The sequence below is a fragment of the Tinamus guttatus genome, unplaced genomic scaffold (genome assembly GCF_059628265.1).
Source record: "Tinamus guttatus ecotype Peru unplaced genomic scaffold, ASM5962826v1 Tinamus_guttatus_pri_ptg000809l, whole genome shotgun sequence".
In the NCBI taxonomy this organism is placed as follows: domain Eukaryota; kingdom Metazoa; phylum Chordata; class Aves; order Tinamiformes; family Tinamidae; genus Tinamus; species Tinamus guttatus.
Window position 1 is genome coordinate 246,678 of NW_028289343.1, and position 23,049 is coordinate 269,726.

The window sequence follows — 23,049 nt, forward strand, 5'->3', positions numbered from 1 at the left end:
CCTTATTGCGCATCATTTGCAAAGACCAAGTCTCAAATACAGTCACCTCTCCCAGAAGTAGTAGGTTAATAGCAGATTTAAAAAAAAAAAAAAAAGTTAGGAGGTGGAGGTTAATAGAAGAAAAATCAGACTGAGTTATTTTCAAAGGTGTATGGCTGAGAATTAAGATGCATTATTTCACAGTTGGGGGTGCAAAATAAGCTACATATATATATGTATTAATCGGGCCTCATGTTAAAATTAAATACAAACATCTATGGAGAAGAATGCATAGGGTAGAATACAGAAAAACACCTTCCGTATTTAAGTCTCCCTCCCCAAAAAAATCTTCTCGATCACTGAGATTAGACTCTTGTTAAGAGTCTTTTTTTTTTCTCAATTTGCAGTGCGCCGAGGTCATCCCGGGGGCTGGGGTGGCTGTCTCTCGGCATGTCCCCTTCCGCGGGATATATTTGTGCAGAATATCGCGCAGAAAGGCACAAAAGGTCAGAAAGGCTCCCGCCCCGGCGGGGCCGCAGCGCTGTCTGCGGCCACCAGAGGTCGCCGCTGCGCGCGCACGGCCCGGAACGCGCTCGGGCCGCGCAAGGGGCCGCGGAGCCGGCTGGGCTACCGGGGAAATGACTTGGGCGAGGGAAAGGTGAATTCCCCTCGCCACGGCCTGCCCCAAACCCCCGCCGCGCTCCCTCTCGCACCCACTAATTGCAAGCACCGAAAATACCTTTCCGCGGAGACCAAGCGCGGACACGGACGCGGGGTGCGTGGCCGGTCGGTGCGGGGGCCGGGCCGGGCACGCAGGGCAGGCAGCGGCGCGTGAGGCGAGGAGAGCGGAATTGCCCATTGCTAAAGGTTTGCCCCAGCCACGTGTCAGGCTGCCGGGAACTGCCAGTAATTCGTAGTAATTCCTTCTCGGTTTACTCAGCTAAAACACAGCCAAATAAACTACATACATATACATATCATCCATATATGCCAGTACATACATCTATATGCATATATTCACACTCCTGGTCTCTTCGAAGACAAGTGAGCCACTAGTAAAGTTGTGTTTCCCACTGTTTAATTAAGCCTCGCATATGTAAAGCGACCGCGTGTGTTTACAACCATATCTCTGCCTCCTGACACTATCTTGAGATCGTTTCAAGGCGGCTTAGTTATCTCTCCAAGTGGCAATAATGCTGGGTCCCACTTCTTGCTTGAAATAAACCGGGTGGTGGTTTGTTTTCTGAGTATTGCAAAAAGAAATCATCTCTCAAACTAAGTTAGGGCGCGAGCCGCGGAAATATGATAATGAAGCTGCGCGGCGCCGCCCTCAGCCAATGGGCACCCGGTGGGCGTGACGTGGCGGCGCATGACGTCAGGCCAATGGCGAGCGGGCTGGGTTGGAGCAGAGAAGTTTGAGTAAGAGATAAGGGCGAGGCGAGCGCCGGGCGAGTAGCCCTACCCCCCATCGCCACCTCCGCCGTCACTGCTGCTACCGCCGGGCCCGCCAGCCGCGCTCGGCAGCCCTGACAGCCTCTCCCGCCTTCCTGGCGGCGCCTTCTTATTGTTTTTAATTATCATTTTTTCTACCCCTTCTTCATTTCGAGTCCTTTTTTTTTTGTTCTTATTATTATCGCTACTTTGTTTGTTTGTTTGTTTGTTCTTAGCGGCAACTCTCAAAAGTCTACCTTGGGGTTCTTAAAACGCAACCGTACACCATTTCACTGTGGACATTACACCCTCTCACAGATATGGGAGACATGGGAGACCCTCCAAAAAGTAAGGCGGAATTTTTACCGTTATTGGAATAAATGTGCTCTCTGTTATGATGGTCTCAGACAGGCAAAGTGCTAAGGAGCGGAACTTCACTTGAATGATAGAGAAGGTGCCTTTGTTACCATGCCTGCATGTTTGCTGTGTTTTAACCTCGTATGTTAATAGCATAGTCTGGGGTCCTGCTCTATTTTAAAGTTTGGGGAGCGGGCAGGACCTTAAGGGGCTCTCCAGCCACGAAGCCTCAAATTCCCTTCGTGCTAGAGCGCAGATCTGGCTACCTAGCCCAGCCAGGGGATGAGCACGGGACTTGCCAAAGAGTAAGTGACAACCGTAACGATGCTTGTTGTCACTAGCAGCCTCCAGCCCCGTCCCCCACGGCAAAGGGCTGAATGGGAAGCGCACCCAGCCACGCGTTCACCGTTCCCAACCAGAGCCTCTTAAAAAAATGCGGTCAAACGCATAGATGCTCTCCTCGTAAGGAAAAGAATCGCAGCAAAGAAACAGTGACATAAAAGATAAAGCGACGAGGCAATTTGGAGTTTTGATGCCGTGCAAGGCTAGCGAAATGAGGAGCTGCACTCTGAAGACGGTTCACATCTACATTTTAACGTATGTTCCGCCTCCTCTCCAAACGAGGCAAAGTTTTGATGGCACACTTCAATTACTATCCAAAAGTGGAAAGAGAGAGAAAGAGAGAGAGAAAGAGAGAAAGAAAGAAATCCCAGAGTACGCCCTATAAGGGAATGACACTAAAAGTGTGTTTATCTCTGTAGGAGAGTAAACGGTTAGTCAATCATGTATTTATTTTCATTTCAGAAAAACGTCTGATTTCCCTATGTGTTGGTTGCGGCAATCAAATTCACGATCAGTATATTCTGAGGGTTTCTCCGGATTTGGAATGGCATGCAGCGTGTTTGAAGTGTGCAGAGTGTGATCAGTATTTGGACGAGACCTGTACGTGCTTTGTTAGGGATGGGAAAACCTACTGTAAAAGAGATTATATCAGGTACGCCATTTATGTTGTTTAATTATTCGGTGAGATTTTTTAGTATTATTTTATAAATCTGGGAGAGTCAAGAACAGAAAAAAAATGCTGAGGAAGAGGGCGAAAGGACGACTGTGATGTTTTTAAGTGAATGCCCCAAAGGTAAACAGATGAAGGGGGGAAAAGTTCGAGCCGACAAGTTTTTAATTGCCTAAATTAAAATGCAAATCTCTGTATAAATAAAAACACATTCGGAAGCAGCTAGTGACTGTGTGGGACCCTCCTGAGGATTTTGGTAATGTTCTCTGTGATTCTGACAAAGTGGGAAACTGTATGAAACGGCGGCTGTTTCCACTGGTAGTAGCGATTAGGAGCAACACGGAACTGAACACTCTCAGCCCCAACCTGGGAAATGCATCTCTGTGTGTTTTGCAAAGGCACGGGGGCTTTCATAAGGAAGGCACCTCAAGTATGTAAAAATAAATCCATGGGCAAGCATACCTATTTAAACCAAGCCTGTAAAAACAACAACAGCAAAACAAATAAAATCGAAATTTCTTTTAGGAGGAGGGATTTATTTATGGGAAGGTTAAAACCTAGTCTGAAATGTTTTTAAATATTAACCCCTTTGGTGATATCTGACTGCCTTTTCTTTCTTATCTTATCTGTACTGATGAATTAGACAGAGCAGATCAAATTGCCCATCATCTGTTCGCGAACAATTGGGTATATTTAGATAATGGAACCGCTTCCTTCCTCACATTAAAATCTGGTAATGGATAAAATGTGAGAGTTGCCAATCCTGACACTACAGAGAAACCAAAACAGGAATTTCAAGTGTGTTTATTATTTGTACTCCTGGGTTATGGTGATCTGTTTTAGTAGCGTCTACTTGGTTTGCCAATCCAGAACTTTGCATTGAGGTATGGACACTATTTTGTTTACGGAAAGTTTCAAGAGCAAATATCTCCCACCTAAGGCACCTTTCTAATTTCTTTGTAATTCTGAATTGAAATAAAGAAAATTTTTCCTTCTCCATCGCGCAATTCGCAAGCAGATCATTCCTTTAAGATATGTTGTGAGGTTATTCTCAAAGTTTTACTATCACCAGAAGCAATCCACTTGCTTTATTTTGCATTACTTTTAAGTGCACGTTGGAATGGCGCTTTTAAACGTCGTCCTTTCGCTGACTGCAAAAGAAAGGAGCACGTTGGGGAGTGAGATGTGCTTACTTAACCTTTTGTGATAATTCGGCACTCATAATTTAAACAACAAAATTTGCAACTTTTTAAAGTTTCCACGCCATAAGTTTCGTTTGCTACAATATTTAAAATAAGAGCTATATATTATGTTCGAGTCGACTTTGAATTAGACTCTGACCTAATATATAATTGTCAGACATGTGGGCAATCCCCCCCACCAACTTTTCTACCTACAGACTTGATGATGACTCTGTTCTTTTGCGGTTTAGCCGTCTTTTTTTTTTTTTTTCCTCCACAGAACGACATAATTTGGAGGTTGGTGCGGCTGAATATGTACACAAAAGCTCTAAAGTCGTGCCTAAATAAACACCCATGCCCACAAGTATATGTCACAGACTATATCTCTAATGAAGTGGAATGCGGGGTGTATAAATACTAATTCAAATTTAAGAGCAGTTCTTACGGGTATGTGGGTTGCCTAAAAGTCTGCGTGCGTGTGCATGTGTATGTGTGTACACATATTTAATTGTGGAATTATGTTAACTGTATTAAATGCCGAGGAAGTTGGCTGAGGTGGGAGACGAGTGCAGCTGTAGGAAAGGGAGCTGGAGCAAATTCCCGTGTTCACCTAGTGATGGGTGAGCTGTTCCCCCTCTCTTGCATGGGGGCGAGAACCCCGCCATCCCCTCCAGCGTGTGACCCCAGAAACGCATTATTTGCTGCGCAGAGTTGTCGGCGATAAGTTTCCCTTCCATTCGTGCAGGAAGGCTCAATTCAAGGTAGGAGAAGAAAGGAGAAGGGTTTGTGAGGTTGAATTATGAAAAGGCTTATAAAGCCAAAGCATTGCAAATGCATTTTAGCAAGGGGGACGGGAGGAGAACTACACTAATATATATATGCGTGTGTACATATAGAAACGGGTGTGTGTAAATAAAAATTTGCAAATAGAAAGAAATACGGTGCAAAAGTGTAACGGGAAGGGTCGTGGTCCCTGGCAGAGCCACCGCTGCCGTGTCCTAGAGGGGGAGCGGCCGGGATGGTGAGCGCTCCTGTAGAGGCACAAGTTCCGATTGGGGTCCGCACAGAAAGAGCAGCTTTTAGCGGGGCTGGCGCATGTGTGAGGGAGAGCGATGTCAGGGACTGCCAGCTCTGCCAGCTTCGCCTTTCCCCGCTGTACCCGAGCGGTTTGGTCAGCTCTGGGCTAAGCTAGGTCAGGAGCGTCGAGGAGGGAGGGAGAGGGCAGGGATGTCCCCTTGCATTGTGCAGCCCGGGCTCCGGGGGAAGAGGGAAAAGTCGCATCTCTTTGGGAAGGGGCATTTTAGGGTTTTCTGTTTCTCCTGCTCTCTCTCCTTCCTCTCCCGCCGCTCCCTTCCTTTCCCCTCTCAGCTCACCGAGGTGCCCGGATCCCTGCTGCCTTTCGCAGCAGGGGGCATCTGGGCACTGGCAGCAACCGCATCCGTTTTGTTCCTTCCCCCTCCTGGCTTCTGTATTTTAAAGGCTTGTTTAACTAGTGAGCTGCGTGTGGCGCGTCTAAGTGGGGCCACGGGGCTGCCCAGGAGCGGGAGTGAAAAACCTCTCCCCCCCCCCCTTCCTTTCTTTCCCCCCCCCCCCCCCCATCCTCCTCTCCTGCCCTCCCCTTCCCCCTCCCGCACTCTCCCTCCTTCCTCTCCTCTCGGGGCCGGGCCCTGCTCAGGTTATACGGCATCAAGTGCGCCAAGTGCAGCATCGGCTTCAGCAAGAACGACTTCGTGATGCGCGCCCGCTCCAAGGTCTATCACATCGAGTGCTTCCGCTGCGTGGCCTGCAGCCGCCAGCTCATTCCCGGCGACGAATTCGCGCTGCGGGAGGACGGCCTCTTCTGCCGGGCGGACCACGACGTGGTGGAGAGGGCCAGCCTGGGCGCGGGGGACCCACTCAGCCCGCTGCACCCCGTCAGACCGCTGCAGATGGCAGGTACTGCCCCGGCCTGTGAGGGGCCCCGAGTCGCCTTTGCAGGCGCCTTGCGGGGGGGTCCGGGCGCCGGGGCAGCAGCCGGGCGGCGATCACGCGTGTCCGCGCGGCCCCGTGGGCTGCTGAGCTGAGCTGGTGGCGGGGGGAGATTCCCGCGGGCGGGACCCGCGTCCTCAGGGTCTCCAGCAGCGTGGAGGTGCCTCAGTTTCCCCCTTTGGCCCCGGGGCAGTAGGACGCCAGGGCCCTTTCCGCTCAGCCCTGCAGAGCGTGTGGAGGAGCCGCTTTAAGCCCTGATGGAAGCAGGTCCGAAGCAGACAGACTTCATAACTGCAGGCGAGCACTCAGACTGTAATTTAAAACTGTCAACAAGGTAATATTCAGTAATTGCCTTTTAAAGTGACTTTGCCTTCTTGAAACGTATTATGTGATTTGATGCGAATTTCTTCTTAAAACTCGGCATTGTTGCTTCGGACCCGACACACCTTCTATAAGTTTCCCTTACACTTTTAGTTCTCGACAGAACTGTTACGAACTTGTTGAACGTTAGACAATCAGAGAGGCTCAGCTTCAGGAAAAGGCTCATCCCTCAAGGCGAGGATGGCAGGGAATAGTGCTGTGCAAGTAACCGTAACTGGAAAAGTTATTTACAAACACAGACATATTCAAACGGGAGCGTTCCCCGCTTTTGAACTACCTTGAAGTAACGTATCTATATATAGCAGAAAATCACATAGTTGATGGGTGCAGAATTTTAGAGAGATTGTGCATGCTCCCAGCAGCGGGTTTGTGTATGTCTCAGGAAGGCGGATGTGTCTGCACGTAGAATATTTGAAGTATTTTTATTGTCTTCATTGAATTTGCTATTTTACTATATATATTATCAGATTTTACTATATATATTATCAGAGGAGTCGAAACACGACTGTGCAAAGCACCTTTGAATATTAGACAGACAAGCTTTTAGGGAAAAAAGGTATTTTTTATTTTCCCCTTGACTAGGTCAAATTACATCTAGATAGCTATAGCTACATAATACACTGAAGAATAGCAGGATCATACGAATATATTTAGCTCTTGATGCGACATTATCCATTGGTTTGCATTTCCTGACGGTTTCCATGAGTTGCTAGGCTTGCTCCCCTTTTAAAGAGCTGGCTAAACAGACGTATTTTGTAAGTGTTCATCAAAAGTTGACACAAATTCACTTGGCATCTCCGCTTTCTAAAATAGATCCCTGCCTCCCGAGCTCCCGGATATGGGTCTCTCACGAGATTTTCTATCATGATCATAGTGCAGTGGATTTTGGCTTGTTTTGCTCTGATTTGGAAGCATCAGACCGCTGTGAGCTGCTGCAAGTCATTGTAGTCTCTGGCAAAACTGAGTTAGATCCAGCATGCAAGAAGCAGATTGGAATTAAGATTAATTTTTAAAGTATTCTTTTATTAATTTTCGGGCCAAACATCTGCTTTGGTGATTTGTCATGAAATAAGTACATAAAAGCCTCCCCTTCCTTTCCTAGCGCACGCACACTTTAGCGATCACTCCCTCCTCTGTCAAAGCTCACACAGGTTCAAGCTTCTGTCTTTTTTTTTGGGGGGGGGGGAATTATTTTTGCAAATTAATTAACTCTGGAGGCAGAAATGTCACTCTACGGGTGCATAAAGACGAGGAGGCTGCAGGAGCCCCGACGGAGCTGTCTGCTTGAACGCCCTTTGCAAGAGGGTTCATCACCCACCCTCCCGCCAAAATCCGCCTCGCCTTAACCCACCCGCTTACCTCGTAGCCTGTGCAGGCTCCTGCCTCCTACTTATGGGGATCCTCTTCCCCCTCCCCCTTCCCTTACAGCAGAACCTATCTCTGCCAGACAGCCAGCTCTGCGACCCCACGTCCACAAGCAGCCCGAGAAGACTACCCGAGTCCGGACGGTCCTTAACGAGAAGCAGCTTCACACCTTGAGGACCTGCTACGCTGCCAACCCCAGACCCGACGCCCTCATGAAGGAGCAACTGGTAGAAATGACTGGCCTCAGCCCGCGGGTCATTAGGGTTTGGTTTCAAAACAAGCGATGCAAGGACAAAAAAAGGAGCATTATGATGAAACAACTTCAGCAACAGCAGCCCAATGACAAAACTGTAAGTGGCTTCAGCCTCTGACCGGTGCGCTGCCTTCCTTCCCGCAGCAGAAATGCGTGTGGGCTACGTCCACCCTGGCAGCCTCCGGGGGCTGCTCGCGCTTTTCATTTTGTGGGAGCGCCGCTAAAACAAACAGCGTAATGCAGCTTAAAAATTATCTGTTCGGTCTGTTATCAGTGCAATTAAAACAGACCACAGAGAGAAGCCAATATAGGCAGTTCAAGCGAACACGTCTTTTTTTTTTTTTTTTTTTTTTTTTTTTTTGAGGAGGGGCTGAGAGGTCGACATGGATTAGAATAACTTCTCTGCAGCATGAATTGTGCCCTGCAGAGGTTATGGGATGTAATAAGCCTAGCTTTGTGTAATATTTATATTGCAAATGCGAAGGACTCTTTGGGGGGAAAAAGAGGCATTCATTCTCTTCAATGGCTTTAGAGGAGTAAAACCCAGGTGTAAAAGTGAAATCTGATGTATTTTCTTAGCACTTTATATACTGTAATCTGTATGTGTGTGTCTGTCAGTGCACGTACTGTAGAAAAAGAGGAATGCGATAGAAAAGTTTGGATTTATCATTGTGCATAAAGATTATTTTATATATATATATATATATGTATATATAGTTCTCGCATAGAAATATTGAGTTCTTGTCTGTGGGCATTCGCGCGTGGTGCAAATAAGTGGAAAGCTCAAGATTCAGCATAGCAACCTGGCTGTCTCCATTTTAAACCAACTTTTTTTTTTCCTGTTCTTTTTAGCCTACTCGAAGAAGAGTCTGTTATTCTCCCTCTGTATATTGACTGACCTGACAATGACTATTAATTCATAAGGCTGCCTAGTTAAGTGGAATTTAAGGAGTTTCATTTTACCCTGTTGGAATGCAATAAAACACGATGTTATTAACTTGCCTGAACAATCTATTCGTCGAGGCTTGGAGTTATTTTGTACACAGTAGCCGCACCACGGGGCATACTGGGAGGGCTGGGGTTTCTTTTTCCCCGTGTTTTTCTTTTTGGAAAGAGAGCGGTACTAACGCACCCCAGGTTTACTGTGCAGTGGATATATGATCCAGTTAAGGTCATGCAGAACAAAACCAGCCTGGATGCAAGTTAGAAAGGCGGCATTAACCATTTCTTGTACTGAGCCCTGCATCGACCGCCGAGACAGAGCACTCGCGGTTAAGAAGTCTCTCTCTTTTTTTTTTCCTTCTTTCTCTTTTTTTTTTCTTTTTTTTTTCTTTTTATTTTTTTAATGCCTTGAGAAATATATGAGAATTAAAGGGAAAGAAAGTAAGCTTCCACAGTGATAAATGCAGCGAGTAGAAATAGGCTGATCTAGAGCAGAATAGAGTAAGACATTCACAGCAGATTAACAAAGCAAATACAAGCGACTGTATAGATAAGGTAGAAAGCAGTTTATTGACGTAGCGCTTATATACAATAAAGTTAACCAAGCTCATTAACATCTTTTGCTGGGCTGTTTACAGAATATCCAAGGGATGACAGGAACTCCGATGGTGGCTGCTAGTCCTGAGAGACACGATGGTGGTTTACAGGCGAACCCAGTGGAGGTGCAGAGTTACCAGCCGCCTTGGAAAGTACTGAGTGACTTCGCATTGCAGAGTGACATAGATCAACCTGCTTTTCAGCAACTAGTAAGTGTCAGTTCCCAGCCTGAATAGGCCAGTGTCTACCCGGGGGCAGAGCCATGGGGGGATTTTCTAAAGCTGACGATGCCCTCACAGAGATGGAGCAATTCAGACTAGCCGAGTTTTCCTGAAAGTACAAGGTGGGCAATTATGATAATGTGAAAATCCATAAATGCAGCAAATTCAACTGATTTAGCAGGGCTCGATGCAAAACCTACCGTTGTCAACAGCAGAGTTCTTGTTGGTTTAAGTAGAATCTGGGTAAGGCCTGACCCAGCCCTGAAACTACTTCAGCTCACTTACTCCTGAAAACCAAAAGCACCTCTATCTAGAGAACAAAAACATTCTTCTTGTGTCATTTGATGTTATATATATTTATGCAAACTGTTTCTAAAATTTGATTCCCAGCCAATTTCAGCTTTAAATATAGGATTAACTTTAATTATATGATTGCAATGTCAGTCCGTGTCCTTGTTTTCTCACACAAACAGGAATAGTTTAATTGAACTGTTGAAACCTTTGTTTTACACATGTACCTCTGGTATAATTTTGTGTAGATATAAATACAGATAAATACACATATGTATGTATATATATTATATATACAAACACACATACATATATATCTCTGGCATATATATGTTGTGCCGCGGAAAGGGAATTGTTAATACGTGGTCACATGCAAAAGCAAAACAATATGCTGAATTGCCTTAAGCCAAAAGAAAACAGGCATTTTAGAATAATTTCTGTTCTTAACTCACTTCTTTATGCCTACGTCATTTGGCAGCTCATATGGGACCATATCATCTGCAATACTTAGGCCCAACAAGGTGAATTAAGGACAGAAGTTCAACCTTAACTCAATTTCCTGGCCTAAGTGTGTTAAAACCAGATCTTTAAAATAATAAGGTATGTTGTGTATGGTTTTTCAGTGATTCAGAATAACTAATGATGCAACATTACTATATAGACCATTTTTTGATTGGTTGGGTGTTTTTCTTCAACATGAATTAACACAAAATAAGGATTTGTAGCTATGCCAAGAAATGTTTTCAGGCTGTTTCAGCTTAGTGTCCCACTCTTCCAGGATTTTTCTTTTCTGGGCTATGGCTAGTTCACAGGCTCCCCCGGCACACTGTGTGCTCCAGAGCACAGCCGCTTGTACCACCTTTCCTCCAGAGCTGCCACTGTTTTTCTTCTTTTAATCAAGCTGTCGAGCAGACTCAAGAAAAAAATGATCTCTTTCGGCTACCTTATTTATTGTACCTTAACACAACAAGACTTTAAAAGCATATAGACAAATAGTTAAAGAACTGTGGACAGAACAGATAGCTCAGGGACTATTCACACCACTGTTTGCCCATCTCTAATCTCGAAAGGACCTTAATCACGGAATGGGCCAGCTAAATAGGTGCCAAGGAATTGCATGTGGATTAGGAAGGCTACATCCTTCAAATGTCCCTTCCCAAGGCTGAGCCTGACCTAACAGAAGTTGTGGGGCTTGTTAGAATAGACAAACCTCCTTTTTTTCTTTCTTTTTTTTTTCCCCACAACTGACTCTTATTAGAAAGAGATGCCACCCCTTCCAAAGAGCATTTGGACCAAAAGGATGGTTTGCTTAAAGGAAAGTATCTTCTGCTCCTGAATATTTGCCCCAGGTTTAGTGTAGTATGTGCACAAGAGGGGAAGAAATAACCTTGCAGTCTTGTGTCAGAAAACACTTGAGCTCCTAAATAATTGACTAGAACATCCTGTTGGGACTGCCACTCTTGCAAGATGTGGAAGAAGGCCTCATTAAAATGGTTGTTTGTTTATTTACTTTACTTTTTTTTTTTTCCTGATCTGATTTCTTTGGTTATTTGACCCAAAGACCTGAAGAAGATTCCAGTGTGGAAACTAAACAAAACAACAAACAGTGACACAGCCTCCTGCTGAGATGCACCAGGCCTTTCGGCCTGTATATTTATTTTTTTATCTTCTTTGCCCCTCTTGCTACTTTTCTTTGTTTGTTACAGTTGTAACAATTCTGCTTTTTCTTATTTTTCTTCCTTTTTTTTTTTTGGCAGGTTAATTTTTCAGAAGGAGGACCTGGTTCCAATTCCACTGGAAGTGAAGTTGCATCAATGTCCTCTCAGCTCCCAGATACACCAAACAGCATGGTAGCCAGTCCTATTGAGGCATGAGGAACATTCATTCAGATTTCTGTTGTTACTGTTTCTGCCCTTACCCTCACCCCTGTTGGAGTGAGTGGGAAAATGATCACGTTGGGACTCCAAAATTTAGAGGGAAAATTATTTAACAGCCCTGTAATGAACCTAGCAAAGAACCGCTCCATGAGATGAATGGAGTCTTGTTTGAAATGACAAGGTAATATGGTAGCAACACTGTGAAGACAATCATGGGATCTTACTAGAATAAATATAAAACAAAAGCCCACGCTATTCAATGATCATAGGAGGATTGAAAAGATGATTTCAAAACGTAGAGGATTTGTACTCGTGGATCTCAAAGAAAGAAAGAAAGAAAAAAAGATAAATAAATTCTTTTTTATTTGACTGCATGTCTTAGAGAGAAACCAAGGTAGAGGGACTTTCTATCTAGTCCATCCTAATCTGAATGGTGCTGTTTCTATATTGGTCATTGCCTTGCCAAAAGGAGCTCCAACTGGTTTTCCATCATCAGGAAAGAGACGATTTAGCCCTGCATTCTTGAAAGATTCATTGCAGGAATGTGGAGCTGAGTTGGTTTGGTTTGCAACGGTGGTTTTTTTCTTTTTTGTTTTGTTTTGTTTGTCTTAAGTTGACTCTTAACGTGGCAATGCTTCTTGGGTCTCTTATAGCATGTACTGTAGCGGGGTTTTGATTTTTTGTTTGGTTGAGATCCATCCTCTATCAAGTCTGAAGCGATTAAAATAGGTTTTAAAATTCCTCCTTCAGAACCAATTTATAAAAGCATTGCAACAAGGTATAACTCTATTTTGCCACAAAGCGTCTCGGGATCGTGTTTGAAATGTGTCCGTCCAAGAACCTTCCCCTCCCCCAAAGATGTGTTTAGTCCTTGGTTAAAACGACTATTTTTCTCTCTTTCTCTCTCTCTCCTCTCTCTCTAGAAATAAAGAGGAAAAAAAGGGGAAAAAAAAAGAAAAAGAAAGAAAGAAAGAAAGAAAGAAAGAAAGAAAGAAAGAAAGAAAGAAAGAAAGAAAGAAAGAAAGAAAGAAAGAAAGAAAGAAAGAAAGAAAGAAAGAAAGAAAGAAAGACACCCTATTTGTTTGCTCATGCATTGAAAAAATATAAAGTAATTTATTAATTATTATTGGAAGAATTACCACTTTTCATGTCTTTTGACTCTTTTTTGTTTGCTGAAGTAAAAGAAAAAAAAAAAGAAAAAAAGAAAAGGTGGTACCGTGGTCTTTGAATTATATGTCTAATTCTATGTCGTTTGGTCTTTTTTTTTCTTAAATATTATGTGAAATAAAAGTGTCATATGTAGAATTATTATATCTTCAGGACTATTTCACTAAATAAGCGTTTGAAATAGAGAAAATAATATTAATATTAAGGAACTTTGTTCATTATTTAATATTATTTAAAATATTTACAAGTTAGCAGCTAAAATACCTGAAATAAAATATTGCATGCAAAGCAGGTCGTTATTAAATTAAATCAGTGTGATATTTTATTCCAAGTATTAACGAACAGCTTGTAACTTTCCGTTTCAACAACTGTATCAGGGCTAGTTTGATGCCTTAGCTTTCAATTGATAACATTAGAAGCTCTCTCTCCCTCCCCCTCATCCCTTGCCCTTAAAAGTGATATTACTCTAGGCAGGATCTGACATAATGTTAAGACATCTAAAGAAGTGGGAGTTCAGGCTTTTTGCTGGGCTCTGTTATTTTTTATTAAAAAAAATAATAATAAAAATAAAGTGCTGTATACCAAAGCCTCGTTGTTGAGATTGTTGAAGTGACCTGTACTTTAAGTAGAAGCTCCTGATAAAAGGGACGCTTTTTGCTTAACAAGTCAAGTATGACCATTATTTATCAATGTCTGCTGTGTAAACGATAGAGAAATGCTGCAGAAAGAATAGGGTTGAGGGGATATTGCTGTGAAATTGCACGATCGGTGTTCCTTTATTTTCTGTCGGCTTCCCTCTCTTCACTCCCTCTTTTCTTTCTTATTTAATTTGCGGGGGAGGGGGTGGTGAAAGCTAGAAGCGTGGGCGATTTCTCGAGGAAAAAAAAAAGGTAGAAAAAAACACAAAACAAACAAACAAACAAAAAGCAAGCAAACAAACAAACAAAAAACATAGAAAAGGGTTGTTTTTCCTCCAAACTAATGTTCCCTAATGTTCCCTAGTGCTCCAGGCCAGCACCAGACAAATGCTCGCTTTAAAAAAATCCTTAACAACTGGAATATACAGAGATTTCCAGTCTGGCAAAGACAAGTTGCTTTGCATGACAGTTACTCCAAAGGCTAATGTTTTCTTAACATAACCTTCTTTTTCCTCCCTCCTCACCATCTCAGCCCACCCTGAGCAAGCTGTTATAGAGACATACCATTTCGACGGTAGAGAGAAAACTAAAAAGAAAAAAAAAAGGATAAAAGTCTAATACAAGGATTTCAATCATCCTGATTAGAAACTGGATTCATTTTGTATGCTCAGGTGTAATACGTTTTTTGAGTACTTGATAAATATTTAAATAAATATGAAATCTACCTTAAACTGTGTGCCCAGTAACCCTTATGTTTCCACGCAGGCTCCGAGGCTTGGCCCGACTCCGCGGGGGGCGGGAGGGCGCGGGGAGCACTTTGCGCTCACCTGTGAGTTGTCCGAGACCTCCGCGTTGGGGGAGGATAGGGGGTCCCCGAGCCCCTCACTTGGGGGGCGGCTCTTGCGGGGCCCTGTCCAGCCAGGGCGAAGCCGGAGCCGCTGCTGCGGTAGCTACGGACTCCGCGGAGGGCGTGGGTCCAGGGGCCGCGGGTGCGCAGCGGGAGAGACGAATTTCGGCTCTCCCTCCCAGTGCCCGTCCGCGCCCCGTGCCCGTCTCCCAGGGCGCTCTTGTCTACGCGGTGCTCGACGTGAGGCTGGAAGGCGCCACCGATGTCCCCGCGTCGCGGAGGGAAAGACACCGCCGGCCTCGCGCGGGGGCCCGGCTGCGGGGCTCGCAGTGACTTTTGCTGTTCTTCCTAAATAACCTCGGCGCATCGGGGAAAGCCGGAGCCGAGCGCTGGTGTCTCGGCTCTGCCCGATCCCTCCGAGGGGTCCGACCCCAGGCTGCCCCTAGGCTCCCGCACCCCTCGGGGTTCTTCGCGGCCCCGCCGCACAGACCCGCGGCAGCTTCCACCCTCAGGCTCAGCCTCAGCATTACTTTGTTTTCCTTTTTAATTTCTTCTTCTCCCCCCCCTTTTTTTTTTCCTATCCCTCATTTCTTTTCTCACGAATCCTCATTTTATTTAATTTATTTTGAAGTTCTGAGGATTTTTTTGGCCATTGGTTCTCTTTTTCATTTCATTTTTTTCGTGGCGTATTTATTCATTCGTCCTCAGCTTCCCCAAAAATTTGACAGTTATCTGCTGTACGACAGAGACGAGCTTTTTCAGCAGTCCTTCCTAGTTGTCTTCAGGAAAACACCGCTTCTGAGATAGGGCAGCGGGATTAATGCAAGCGCGAGAAAACATCCTTTTGGTAATGCAAGTCCTTATGCTCTTTTTTCTGCATGTTCTCGCGCTGTTCCTTCTTTTGGATACAGGGGAGCGCGATAATTAACCAAACCATGTGCCCTGGTTTTCTTCTTGCCGCAGCCTCTCTTAATAACAACAAACAAGGTCTCCTAAGGACTGCTATAATTTCTCTGCGAATTTTGTTTGTGTACATCAAGACCATTATTCACTTCTTCTCATTTCAATATTTGCACCAAGTTAATAATAGCCTCCCGCATCTCCAGCCCGTTTAGAAGCGCAAGGCGGGAGAGCGGGAGCGGTGAATTCCAGCATTCAGACCTGTCACGTATCAGCGGTGAGTACTTGACTTTATATACATGCATATATAAATAGATAGAAAGATAAATTCACGTCAGGTCACTCAAAAGCGGGCAGGAGGGGAGAAATCGGAGCCGCTTCGCCGCGCTATCAGTTCAAGGCGGGGTCTCGCTCACACTTTTGCCAAAGCCCCGCGGTTTGAGTGCCCCAAAACACGACCCGCACCCAAAAGACCCGCCGGGGAACAATGGGCGTCACGTGCTCGCTCACGTTGTCACGTCTATCCCTCTCTCTGCCCTTAACCGCGTCCCACGGCGCGGGGCCTCTGCCGGCGCTTTGGGCGCTGCGGCGGAGCAGTTAACAAGAGGGCCCAGGAGGAGATCCCGGTTACTGATTGTCCCTGATTGTTGTTTTCTTGATAAAGGAGAGAGCCACTGAATGGGGGTTTGAGTCGAGGCGCCACAAACACAAACTTCGCAGCTGCCGCGTCCCACCCGCGCCAGGATCACAACGCACCTCGCGGGGCGCGCGGCGGGGGGGGTGGGCCTCTCCATAGGGCTCTCCATAGGACACTGTCACTAACCGGAGCGCGGGGTGCGAAATTAAGGGGCGCGTTCCCAGAGCCGGAGCTTTGATCTGTGCGATGCACTTTGTGGAGAAGAGAGAGGATGAGACTTTTTACATGAGGTTGCTGTTTCACTTTATTGAATTTTCTGCCCGCAGCTGAGCGGCACCAAACAAGTCGGGTCGGGCCGGACCGGCCGCGCAGGACTCCGCACTGCTCTGGTGGCTCATAGCTTTATCTGTAGCCCGGGATTTCTCCCGGGGTCGGGGGAGTGTAGGCGAGAGGAGAAGGAAGGCGGAAGGTTGCAAAACAGGATTCTTGCTGCAGAGCGTCTTTGTTTTTCTGTTTTCTTTTCTGCCGGCAGACAAAACATGCCAAGGTGTGTTTGTGGGAGAGAGGGGGCGGAAAGGTTTTCCATAAATAAGTGACACGAAGCAAACCAGAGCTCGGCTCCTATCTCTGGGCAGACCCCGAACGGCAATAGGAAGAGGAAAATAGGGTATTATGGCGGCTTTTCTTTGGGAGGGCTGTTCAGGTCGGTAGATCTCCAAGGCTAATCCAAACAACCCGCTTGACTTGTGAGGTCCGGAGTCTAGACAGAGCTGGTGACTCGGCGGCTCCTTATCTGGGTTTGGGATCAGCCCAAAGAGACTTTTCTTAATGTCCACAGCAGCACTGGGATCTGCCGGGGCCGGGGAGCAACCGCACCTTGCAGACAGCACAACAAACACAGCCACCACCTGGAGCCTTTACAGCCGCTTTGTTGTCGCGGGGCCAGCGCGGCGGCGTCTCCGCTCCCTGCCCGCCCGCAAAGCAGCCCTGGTGCCCCCCAGCATCAGCCCCTTCACCCCCGCTGCGGGCACTGCACCGGGACCATGTGGCAGTGAGCGGGCCCGGCTCTGGTCGGGAGCTGCACTTTGCCTTTATTTACTTATTTATTTATTCCTCGTATTTGGTTTTATTAGCATTTTTTTTCAGTTAAAGTTTTGCATAGAATAGGGGGGAAAAATATCCCAACTCGCTCTTGTTCACCGGCATTAAGGAACGATCGAAGCAAACCAATTAAGAAGGAGGAAGTCGGTTTAGATACAAGATCTTCTTATGGAGCAGAAAATTGCCTTCTGTATTAGGCTCTTTATGCCGGGTGTGTGGATACTGCAGGCTGTAAAGCTCGTTTGATGCAGCTCAGATCAATAAAAGTATTTAACTCAATAGCAAGCAGCGTTTTGGAAGATAGGGAGAAAGAGGCATCTTTTGGTTGGATGTTGCTCTTTTTATTTATTCATTTGTTTTCTTGCATTTTTAGCTCTTGGCAAGTTGGGCTGGGAGATACTGGATTTCCAAGTTTCTGAATAGAGAGTGAGCCCATCCATGGTCTCTGCTGTTTCTCTACCATAACACAAGATGGTTTGCACTGAGTCTGAATGATCCCTCTCCAAAATCTGTGCTGTTTCTCCGTGCAGTTGAATTCAGGGCCATGATATTACATTCTGGAAGAAAGGAAGCTGATTGCTCTAACTATGATGCACTGATACACTATTTGTAGCAGATATTGTAATTGAGTCTGCTAATGTGGAATTATGAAATTTGCCAGTGGGTAGGACTCTTTATGCGATTTAGAAGGTTTGTGGCTAAGTGCTGTTTTCTAGATTTAGTAGTTGCAAATTTCTTTGTGTACAGAGCAAATTATATTGCAAAACTTTTGTAATAATTTTCCATCAAACACATTTAAAGCATTTTAAACTTCCAATAAGTCAGGGAATTCGGGACCAAGAGAGCAACACTTCCCCAGAAAAGAAATCTTAACGATGGTAATGGTACTCCTCTTTTTTTTTTTTTTTTTTTCTCATGGGTAAAACTTAGTGTTTATTTTTATCTGTCACAAATACAAGGTGTTGTTTGAAATGTGTTAAACTTAGCAGGTATATAGAGATAATACTGATGCGTCACTGTGCATGATAAAGTAAAATATGGTGGGAATTAACTTGAAAAGTTTATGAAGGCTTTAACTACAGCCCATAAATTAACTGTTTTTTTTTTTCTTTTTTTCAAAGATATGATGCTATGTAGAAGATCTTATAATATATGAAAATGAAAATCCCTCCAATATTCAGAGCTCAAACACTTTTTCTCCAAATTAAGGACACGAGCTGAGGGTCCCACTCCTGCAAATGCTGCCTCTAAGTAGAACTTATTAATATTGATCAGGAATTGCAGGAGCAGACTTTCTAGTTTGTACATAGCCATCTGTGAAGTTAGTAAAAGTTTTGCTGCTAACTTCTTGTGAAGCAGGAGGGCATAGCATTCAAGGGCAGAGTCCAATTCTCACTGATGTTAGTAGTCGAAATCTCTTGGATATGTGGATATAAACCTGGTGCTGTGATTTTTGTGGGGGAAAAAGTCCTTTTTCCTTCCACTATCCTATTTTTTTTCATATTTGACCTCAAATGATTGTGTGGTTTTCTGTTATAAGACAAATACCCTCTTAGGATATCAGTGCATCAATAAAAACATCTTGCTTGTATGGTAATTAGAAACATGAGCCAAGGCTCAACTGAACATGCAGTATTTCATAAAATAAAATAGCCACTCCCTGCATCACTTACAGCCTCCTAAGAGAAATCTTCATATGTTACAAATTCTGGAGCAGGAAACTTTATGCAAATCATTTACACAATATTTTACAGCAAAACTTATCCCTCAGCAACTTTTAACTTGTAATTTACACGTGCTTTCCTTTTGCAGTATGAAGCAAGAAAGTTTTTTTCTGTATTTGTCTCTACTTAGTCAACTTGAATTCAGGTTTATTCTGAGCACTTCCCAGTTAGCTGATATAAAATGATCCTGAATCCCTCACCCATTTGGGCACTTGTGGTGTGCTAAAGAAGCAGCATCTGATTCAGAGAAATTAACCGAAAAACTTTTGCTTTAATCAGATATCTTTTTCTCCATCAGTAAATTCATGATTTTAGCACTGAAAGACTAAGAGTAATTTTACTTATTCAAGTAATGGTTTTAAGGGTTGGGCCTTTCATTCTCCCTTCAGCACTGAAAACCAGGGGGAGTTTTGATAACCAAGTCAGGATGAGCAGGACTCATCCTGCACTCATCCTCAGCACTTACTGGCTGGAGACCTCAGATTGCTGTATCACTTTTATTTAAAGTGGTTTAGTTCAGTTTTCATTCCAGCTCCTTTTGACTTACTGTTTAATGTAACTAGGGAGACAAAAAGAAAGCAGTGCTCATACAGAAGCAATATATTCAGCATAGTTAGATGCTTCTGCTTCATCATTTTTTTTTTCTTTTTTTTAATGATAGGTTTTAAAAGCTCTGTCATGAGGTTCACATACTGATTTTCTTTTAAATAATCGTTTTTCAAGGCACTTTTGTCTATCATGCCACCAAGTATAGATGTAATATGCCCCTCTTTCTCTTTTTCTTTCTCTCTTTCTCTTTCTCTTTCTCTTTCTCTTTCTCTTTCTCTTTCTCTTTCTTTCTCTTTTCCCAAGCAAAACCCCTTTGTTTTAAGAGACTTTAAGAGAATCACGTGTCCTCACATAAGTTTTAGCCCATCTCTTTTCAAAGTCAGCTATCTCTGCCAATTATGTAGTAGCCAAGGCAGGAACACTTAGGTTATTGTGATGACCCATTACACACCATATTTCTTTGTGGTAACAATACTATTATGAGGTACTTTAGAGCAGAGGAATTGGCCATTAAAGTAGTCCTGGAAGTGAAATGTCATTATCTGAGGTCTTGACTCTGCAGTTTGTAGGCTCTTCAAAACTGATTACATAAGGGAAATATGTTTGCAAATTTAATTTAAGTTAATAGATCATTATCACAGGAAAAAAAAAAGCCATGGACAACTAAGAAAGGCAGGTACCACTTCTTACAACTGTCACATAAAAATGACCGTTAAGTTTGACAAATTATCTTTTTTTTCCTAGTGAATTTTTTTTTATAAAAAGACATTTCTTGCTGAAATAATTAGGCAAACCAAGGAGTGATTTATATGGGTGTGCTTACTGTTATTCCCTGTTTGTGCCTAATACAATTAGGCAGTGCCTAATACAATGGGCCATGCTCCTCAGAGGGCCTTAGAGCACTGTTGTAACAAATATGATCAATAACAGTAAATCAGGCTGACTTTGTATAGTCCTACACTAGTAACTGACAGATCTGGAGATAAACACTGGTGTCTTGAGTATGTTTATTTACTCCCCTGCCTCTCCTCGCCAAAAAAAAAAAAAAAACTTTTTTTTTTTTTTTTCCCCAATACTGTGCTCACTTCTGTTTCTATAGCAAAAGTCTTGTTAACTTCCACAGGAGAATTTGGTATCTCCATTCGGTAAATGCCTCAAAGAAAAATGGGCATTAAGAATTAAGTGATATGACAAGTAGCAGCTTTGCAATTAGCAGTACAAATTTAATGCTGCAAGGATTGAGTCTGGGAGGAAAAACAAAAACAAACAAAAAAAAAAACCCAAAAAACCCCACAAAACTGAAATCCAGAAGTCCTGTAATACAGGTTCAATCGTGTGGCTGACTATTATGGTCAGTAATACAGTATGTTCATTCTTTAAAGTTTTATCTGTTTTCAAGTATTTATCAATAAGATCATACACTTATGTCTCAGAAAGTATTTTTCATTTTGCTATGCATTCAAATATATCCAAAGATAGGAATCAAGCAGCTGTTGATCAAACATAGAGTCAGGTCATGTTAATGTGAGCTGCCCTTCAGTTAATGATTGTTTTTGCACTTCCTTATATTGTAAGTTATTTCTCATTTTGGGGTAAAAGTGAGCAGAGTCAGGTGGAGATGCAAGCATTTATGAATATGAGGTCTAAAAGGATCAGATAATTATTTTTTCCATGCTGAATTTAGATCAGTGAATCTTCCAGGGTTAGCAAGGTGGTAAATGAAATTGTGAGGGCGATGTAGAAGAAAAAAGAGGGAAGATGGGAAAGGTTTATATTTACCCATGACATGATACAGAGCATGTGATAAACTAATAAGTCCCCTTGGTGTTAGGAGCCCCTGTTTGATAGCACAGTCCAGCCTCATTTTTTTTTTCCTAGCTTGTGAAAAGGTTCACCAGTAATAACAGGCAGAAAAAAGATTTCCTTTTCCTTTCACAGAGGTTGAGGAACCCTTGTCTACTATTGGTAACCAGGTCTCTCCCCAGCTGAGATCTTGAAAAAAAAAGTTGTAGCAGAGTAATTCCCAAGGTAATATGGCTGCCTTCAGTTCACGTCCATGCAGGAAGGGGCAAGAATGGCAAAGTGAATTTACCTCTTGATGATGGATGGAGAGCAGGAGTCTCTCATGAACCTTCTCATGCCTTGGTTATAATTGAAATGACACACTGTGAATTGGTCTGCAGACTTTGCAGGGGGGACCCAGGCTTGTGTTTCAGTGGGGACTTTTCCTATGCAAAACCCTGAAGAAAAGTTGTGGACAGGCCTGGGCTGGAAGGAGGCCAGTCCAGTTCAGCAGAACTGGAACTTGCCTGTTCTTAGGAGCTCAGCCGCTTGCACTTGCCTTAATGCACTGCTGCTCTTCCCCCCTGCACCACTGCGGCTGTGACCTGGAAGTCTCTGGATGTGGGAGCGCCTGGCTCTGGCTGCTTCTCACCATGAGTTCCCACATTCAGCGGCCCTGCCTCCAGCACTGCTGACTGTCACTTTGGCAGAGCATCCCTCCTTCTGGGCATGATGCCGGAGAGGACTTCAGCAGGGCTTCACCTGGGTCCCACCATCACCTTAGCACATACAGGGTCTGCACACGTGCTCTGTGACAGGACGTCGGCCTGCGTCCAAGGAGACGGGATGTGAGCCTGAACACATGGCATCCATTGTGTAAGGCCTGTGACGGGGAGTACGTGATCCTGCTGTGTGAGCGCAGCCCTGCGAGGAGGCAGGGCCCTGAGTGCGGCAGGGCGCCGTGTTGTCTCTGCGCCACGTGCTGCCCATGTTGCCTGCCCAGAGAGGAGCCAGACACCAAGGTGGGGACATGGGGGACGCCTGGGTTGCCCACACTCAGGGGTTAAGCTTTGGCGGGCCCCAATGTGCATCGTAACAGCTAATTTTAGGCACCTGGCTCTGTTATGGGATGCAGCATCCTTTGCCATATATGGTGGATGGGAAGAGCTAAGTGCTTCTGAGTGGGATACACAGAAAAACAGCTGCTATTTATTGAGCATAAGGATATATCACAGATGCTACTCTTCTTCAGGACACAGGCCCCAGTGCTACTAGAAGTCATCTCTTTGCTCTCAGAATTTACAGCCCAGGCACTTTCTTAATAGCAGGCGCTTATGTGTCCCCGTCCCTGTCCCCCTCCCCCCGCCTTTTTTTTTTTTTTTTGAGGGATATGGGAGGATATCAGTTTTAGCTTTCAGAAGATGCCTGGAGCTGTAGCTCCCCTTGTTCTAAAAGTGGTCAGTGCTTAGAGCATTTGCTTAGGATGTGACAGACGGGTTTCAAATTCCTTCCTTGCCTAAGGGGATGCAGTCATGCATCCCTCCCCCAGCCTGGAGAGCGCCTTAATCTTGGAGCTATAGGCTATTCTGAGATGCGTATGTATGTAAAGAGGCAGTTGTGGGGGGTGTTTCCATCTTGCCTGCTGAAGCTATTCTATAACACAGAAGAGATTTGAGAGAGGAAATAAGAATATGGCTGTTGAAGCCTGTGACAGGGGAAGCAGATCTGAATCCATGCAAGTGAAGGGTCTTAACGAAGGGCTACAGTCTGCCAGGAGCCAGACAAGTCCGAGCATATGCGATAGCAGAAGTATAAGTATTTGCAGAAAAGTGAGGCATCTTTAGAGGCC

General features: G+C 44.5%; 1 protein-coding gene across 1 annotated transcript; it reads left to right on the plus strand.

Annotated features, from left to right (window-relative positions):
- The first annotated feature begins 1,708 nt into the window (after nt 1-1,708).
- On the plus strand, nt 1,709-12,172 carry LOC104577199 (insulin gene enhancer protein ISL-1). The gene is made up of 6 exons (XM_088537548.1): nt 1,709-1,758; nt 2,572-2,761; nt 5,636-5,895; nt 7,738-8,024; nt 9,508-9,675; nt 11,736-12,172. The coding sequence occupies exons 1-6, from the start codon at nt 1,731-1,733 to the stop codon at nt 11,850-11,852; spliced, it is 1,050 nt and encodes a 349-aa protein (XP_088393674.1). The 5' UTR covers nt 1,709-1,730; the 3' UTR covers nt 11,853-12,172.
- The last annotated feature ends 10,877 nt before the right edge of the window (nt 12,173-23,049 follow it).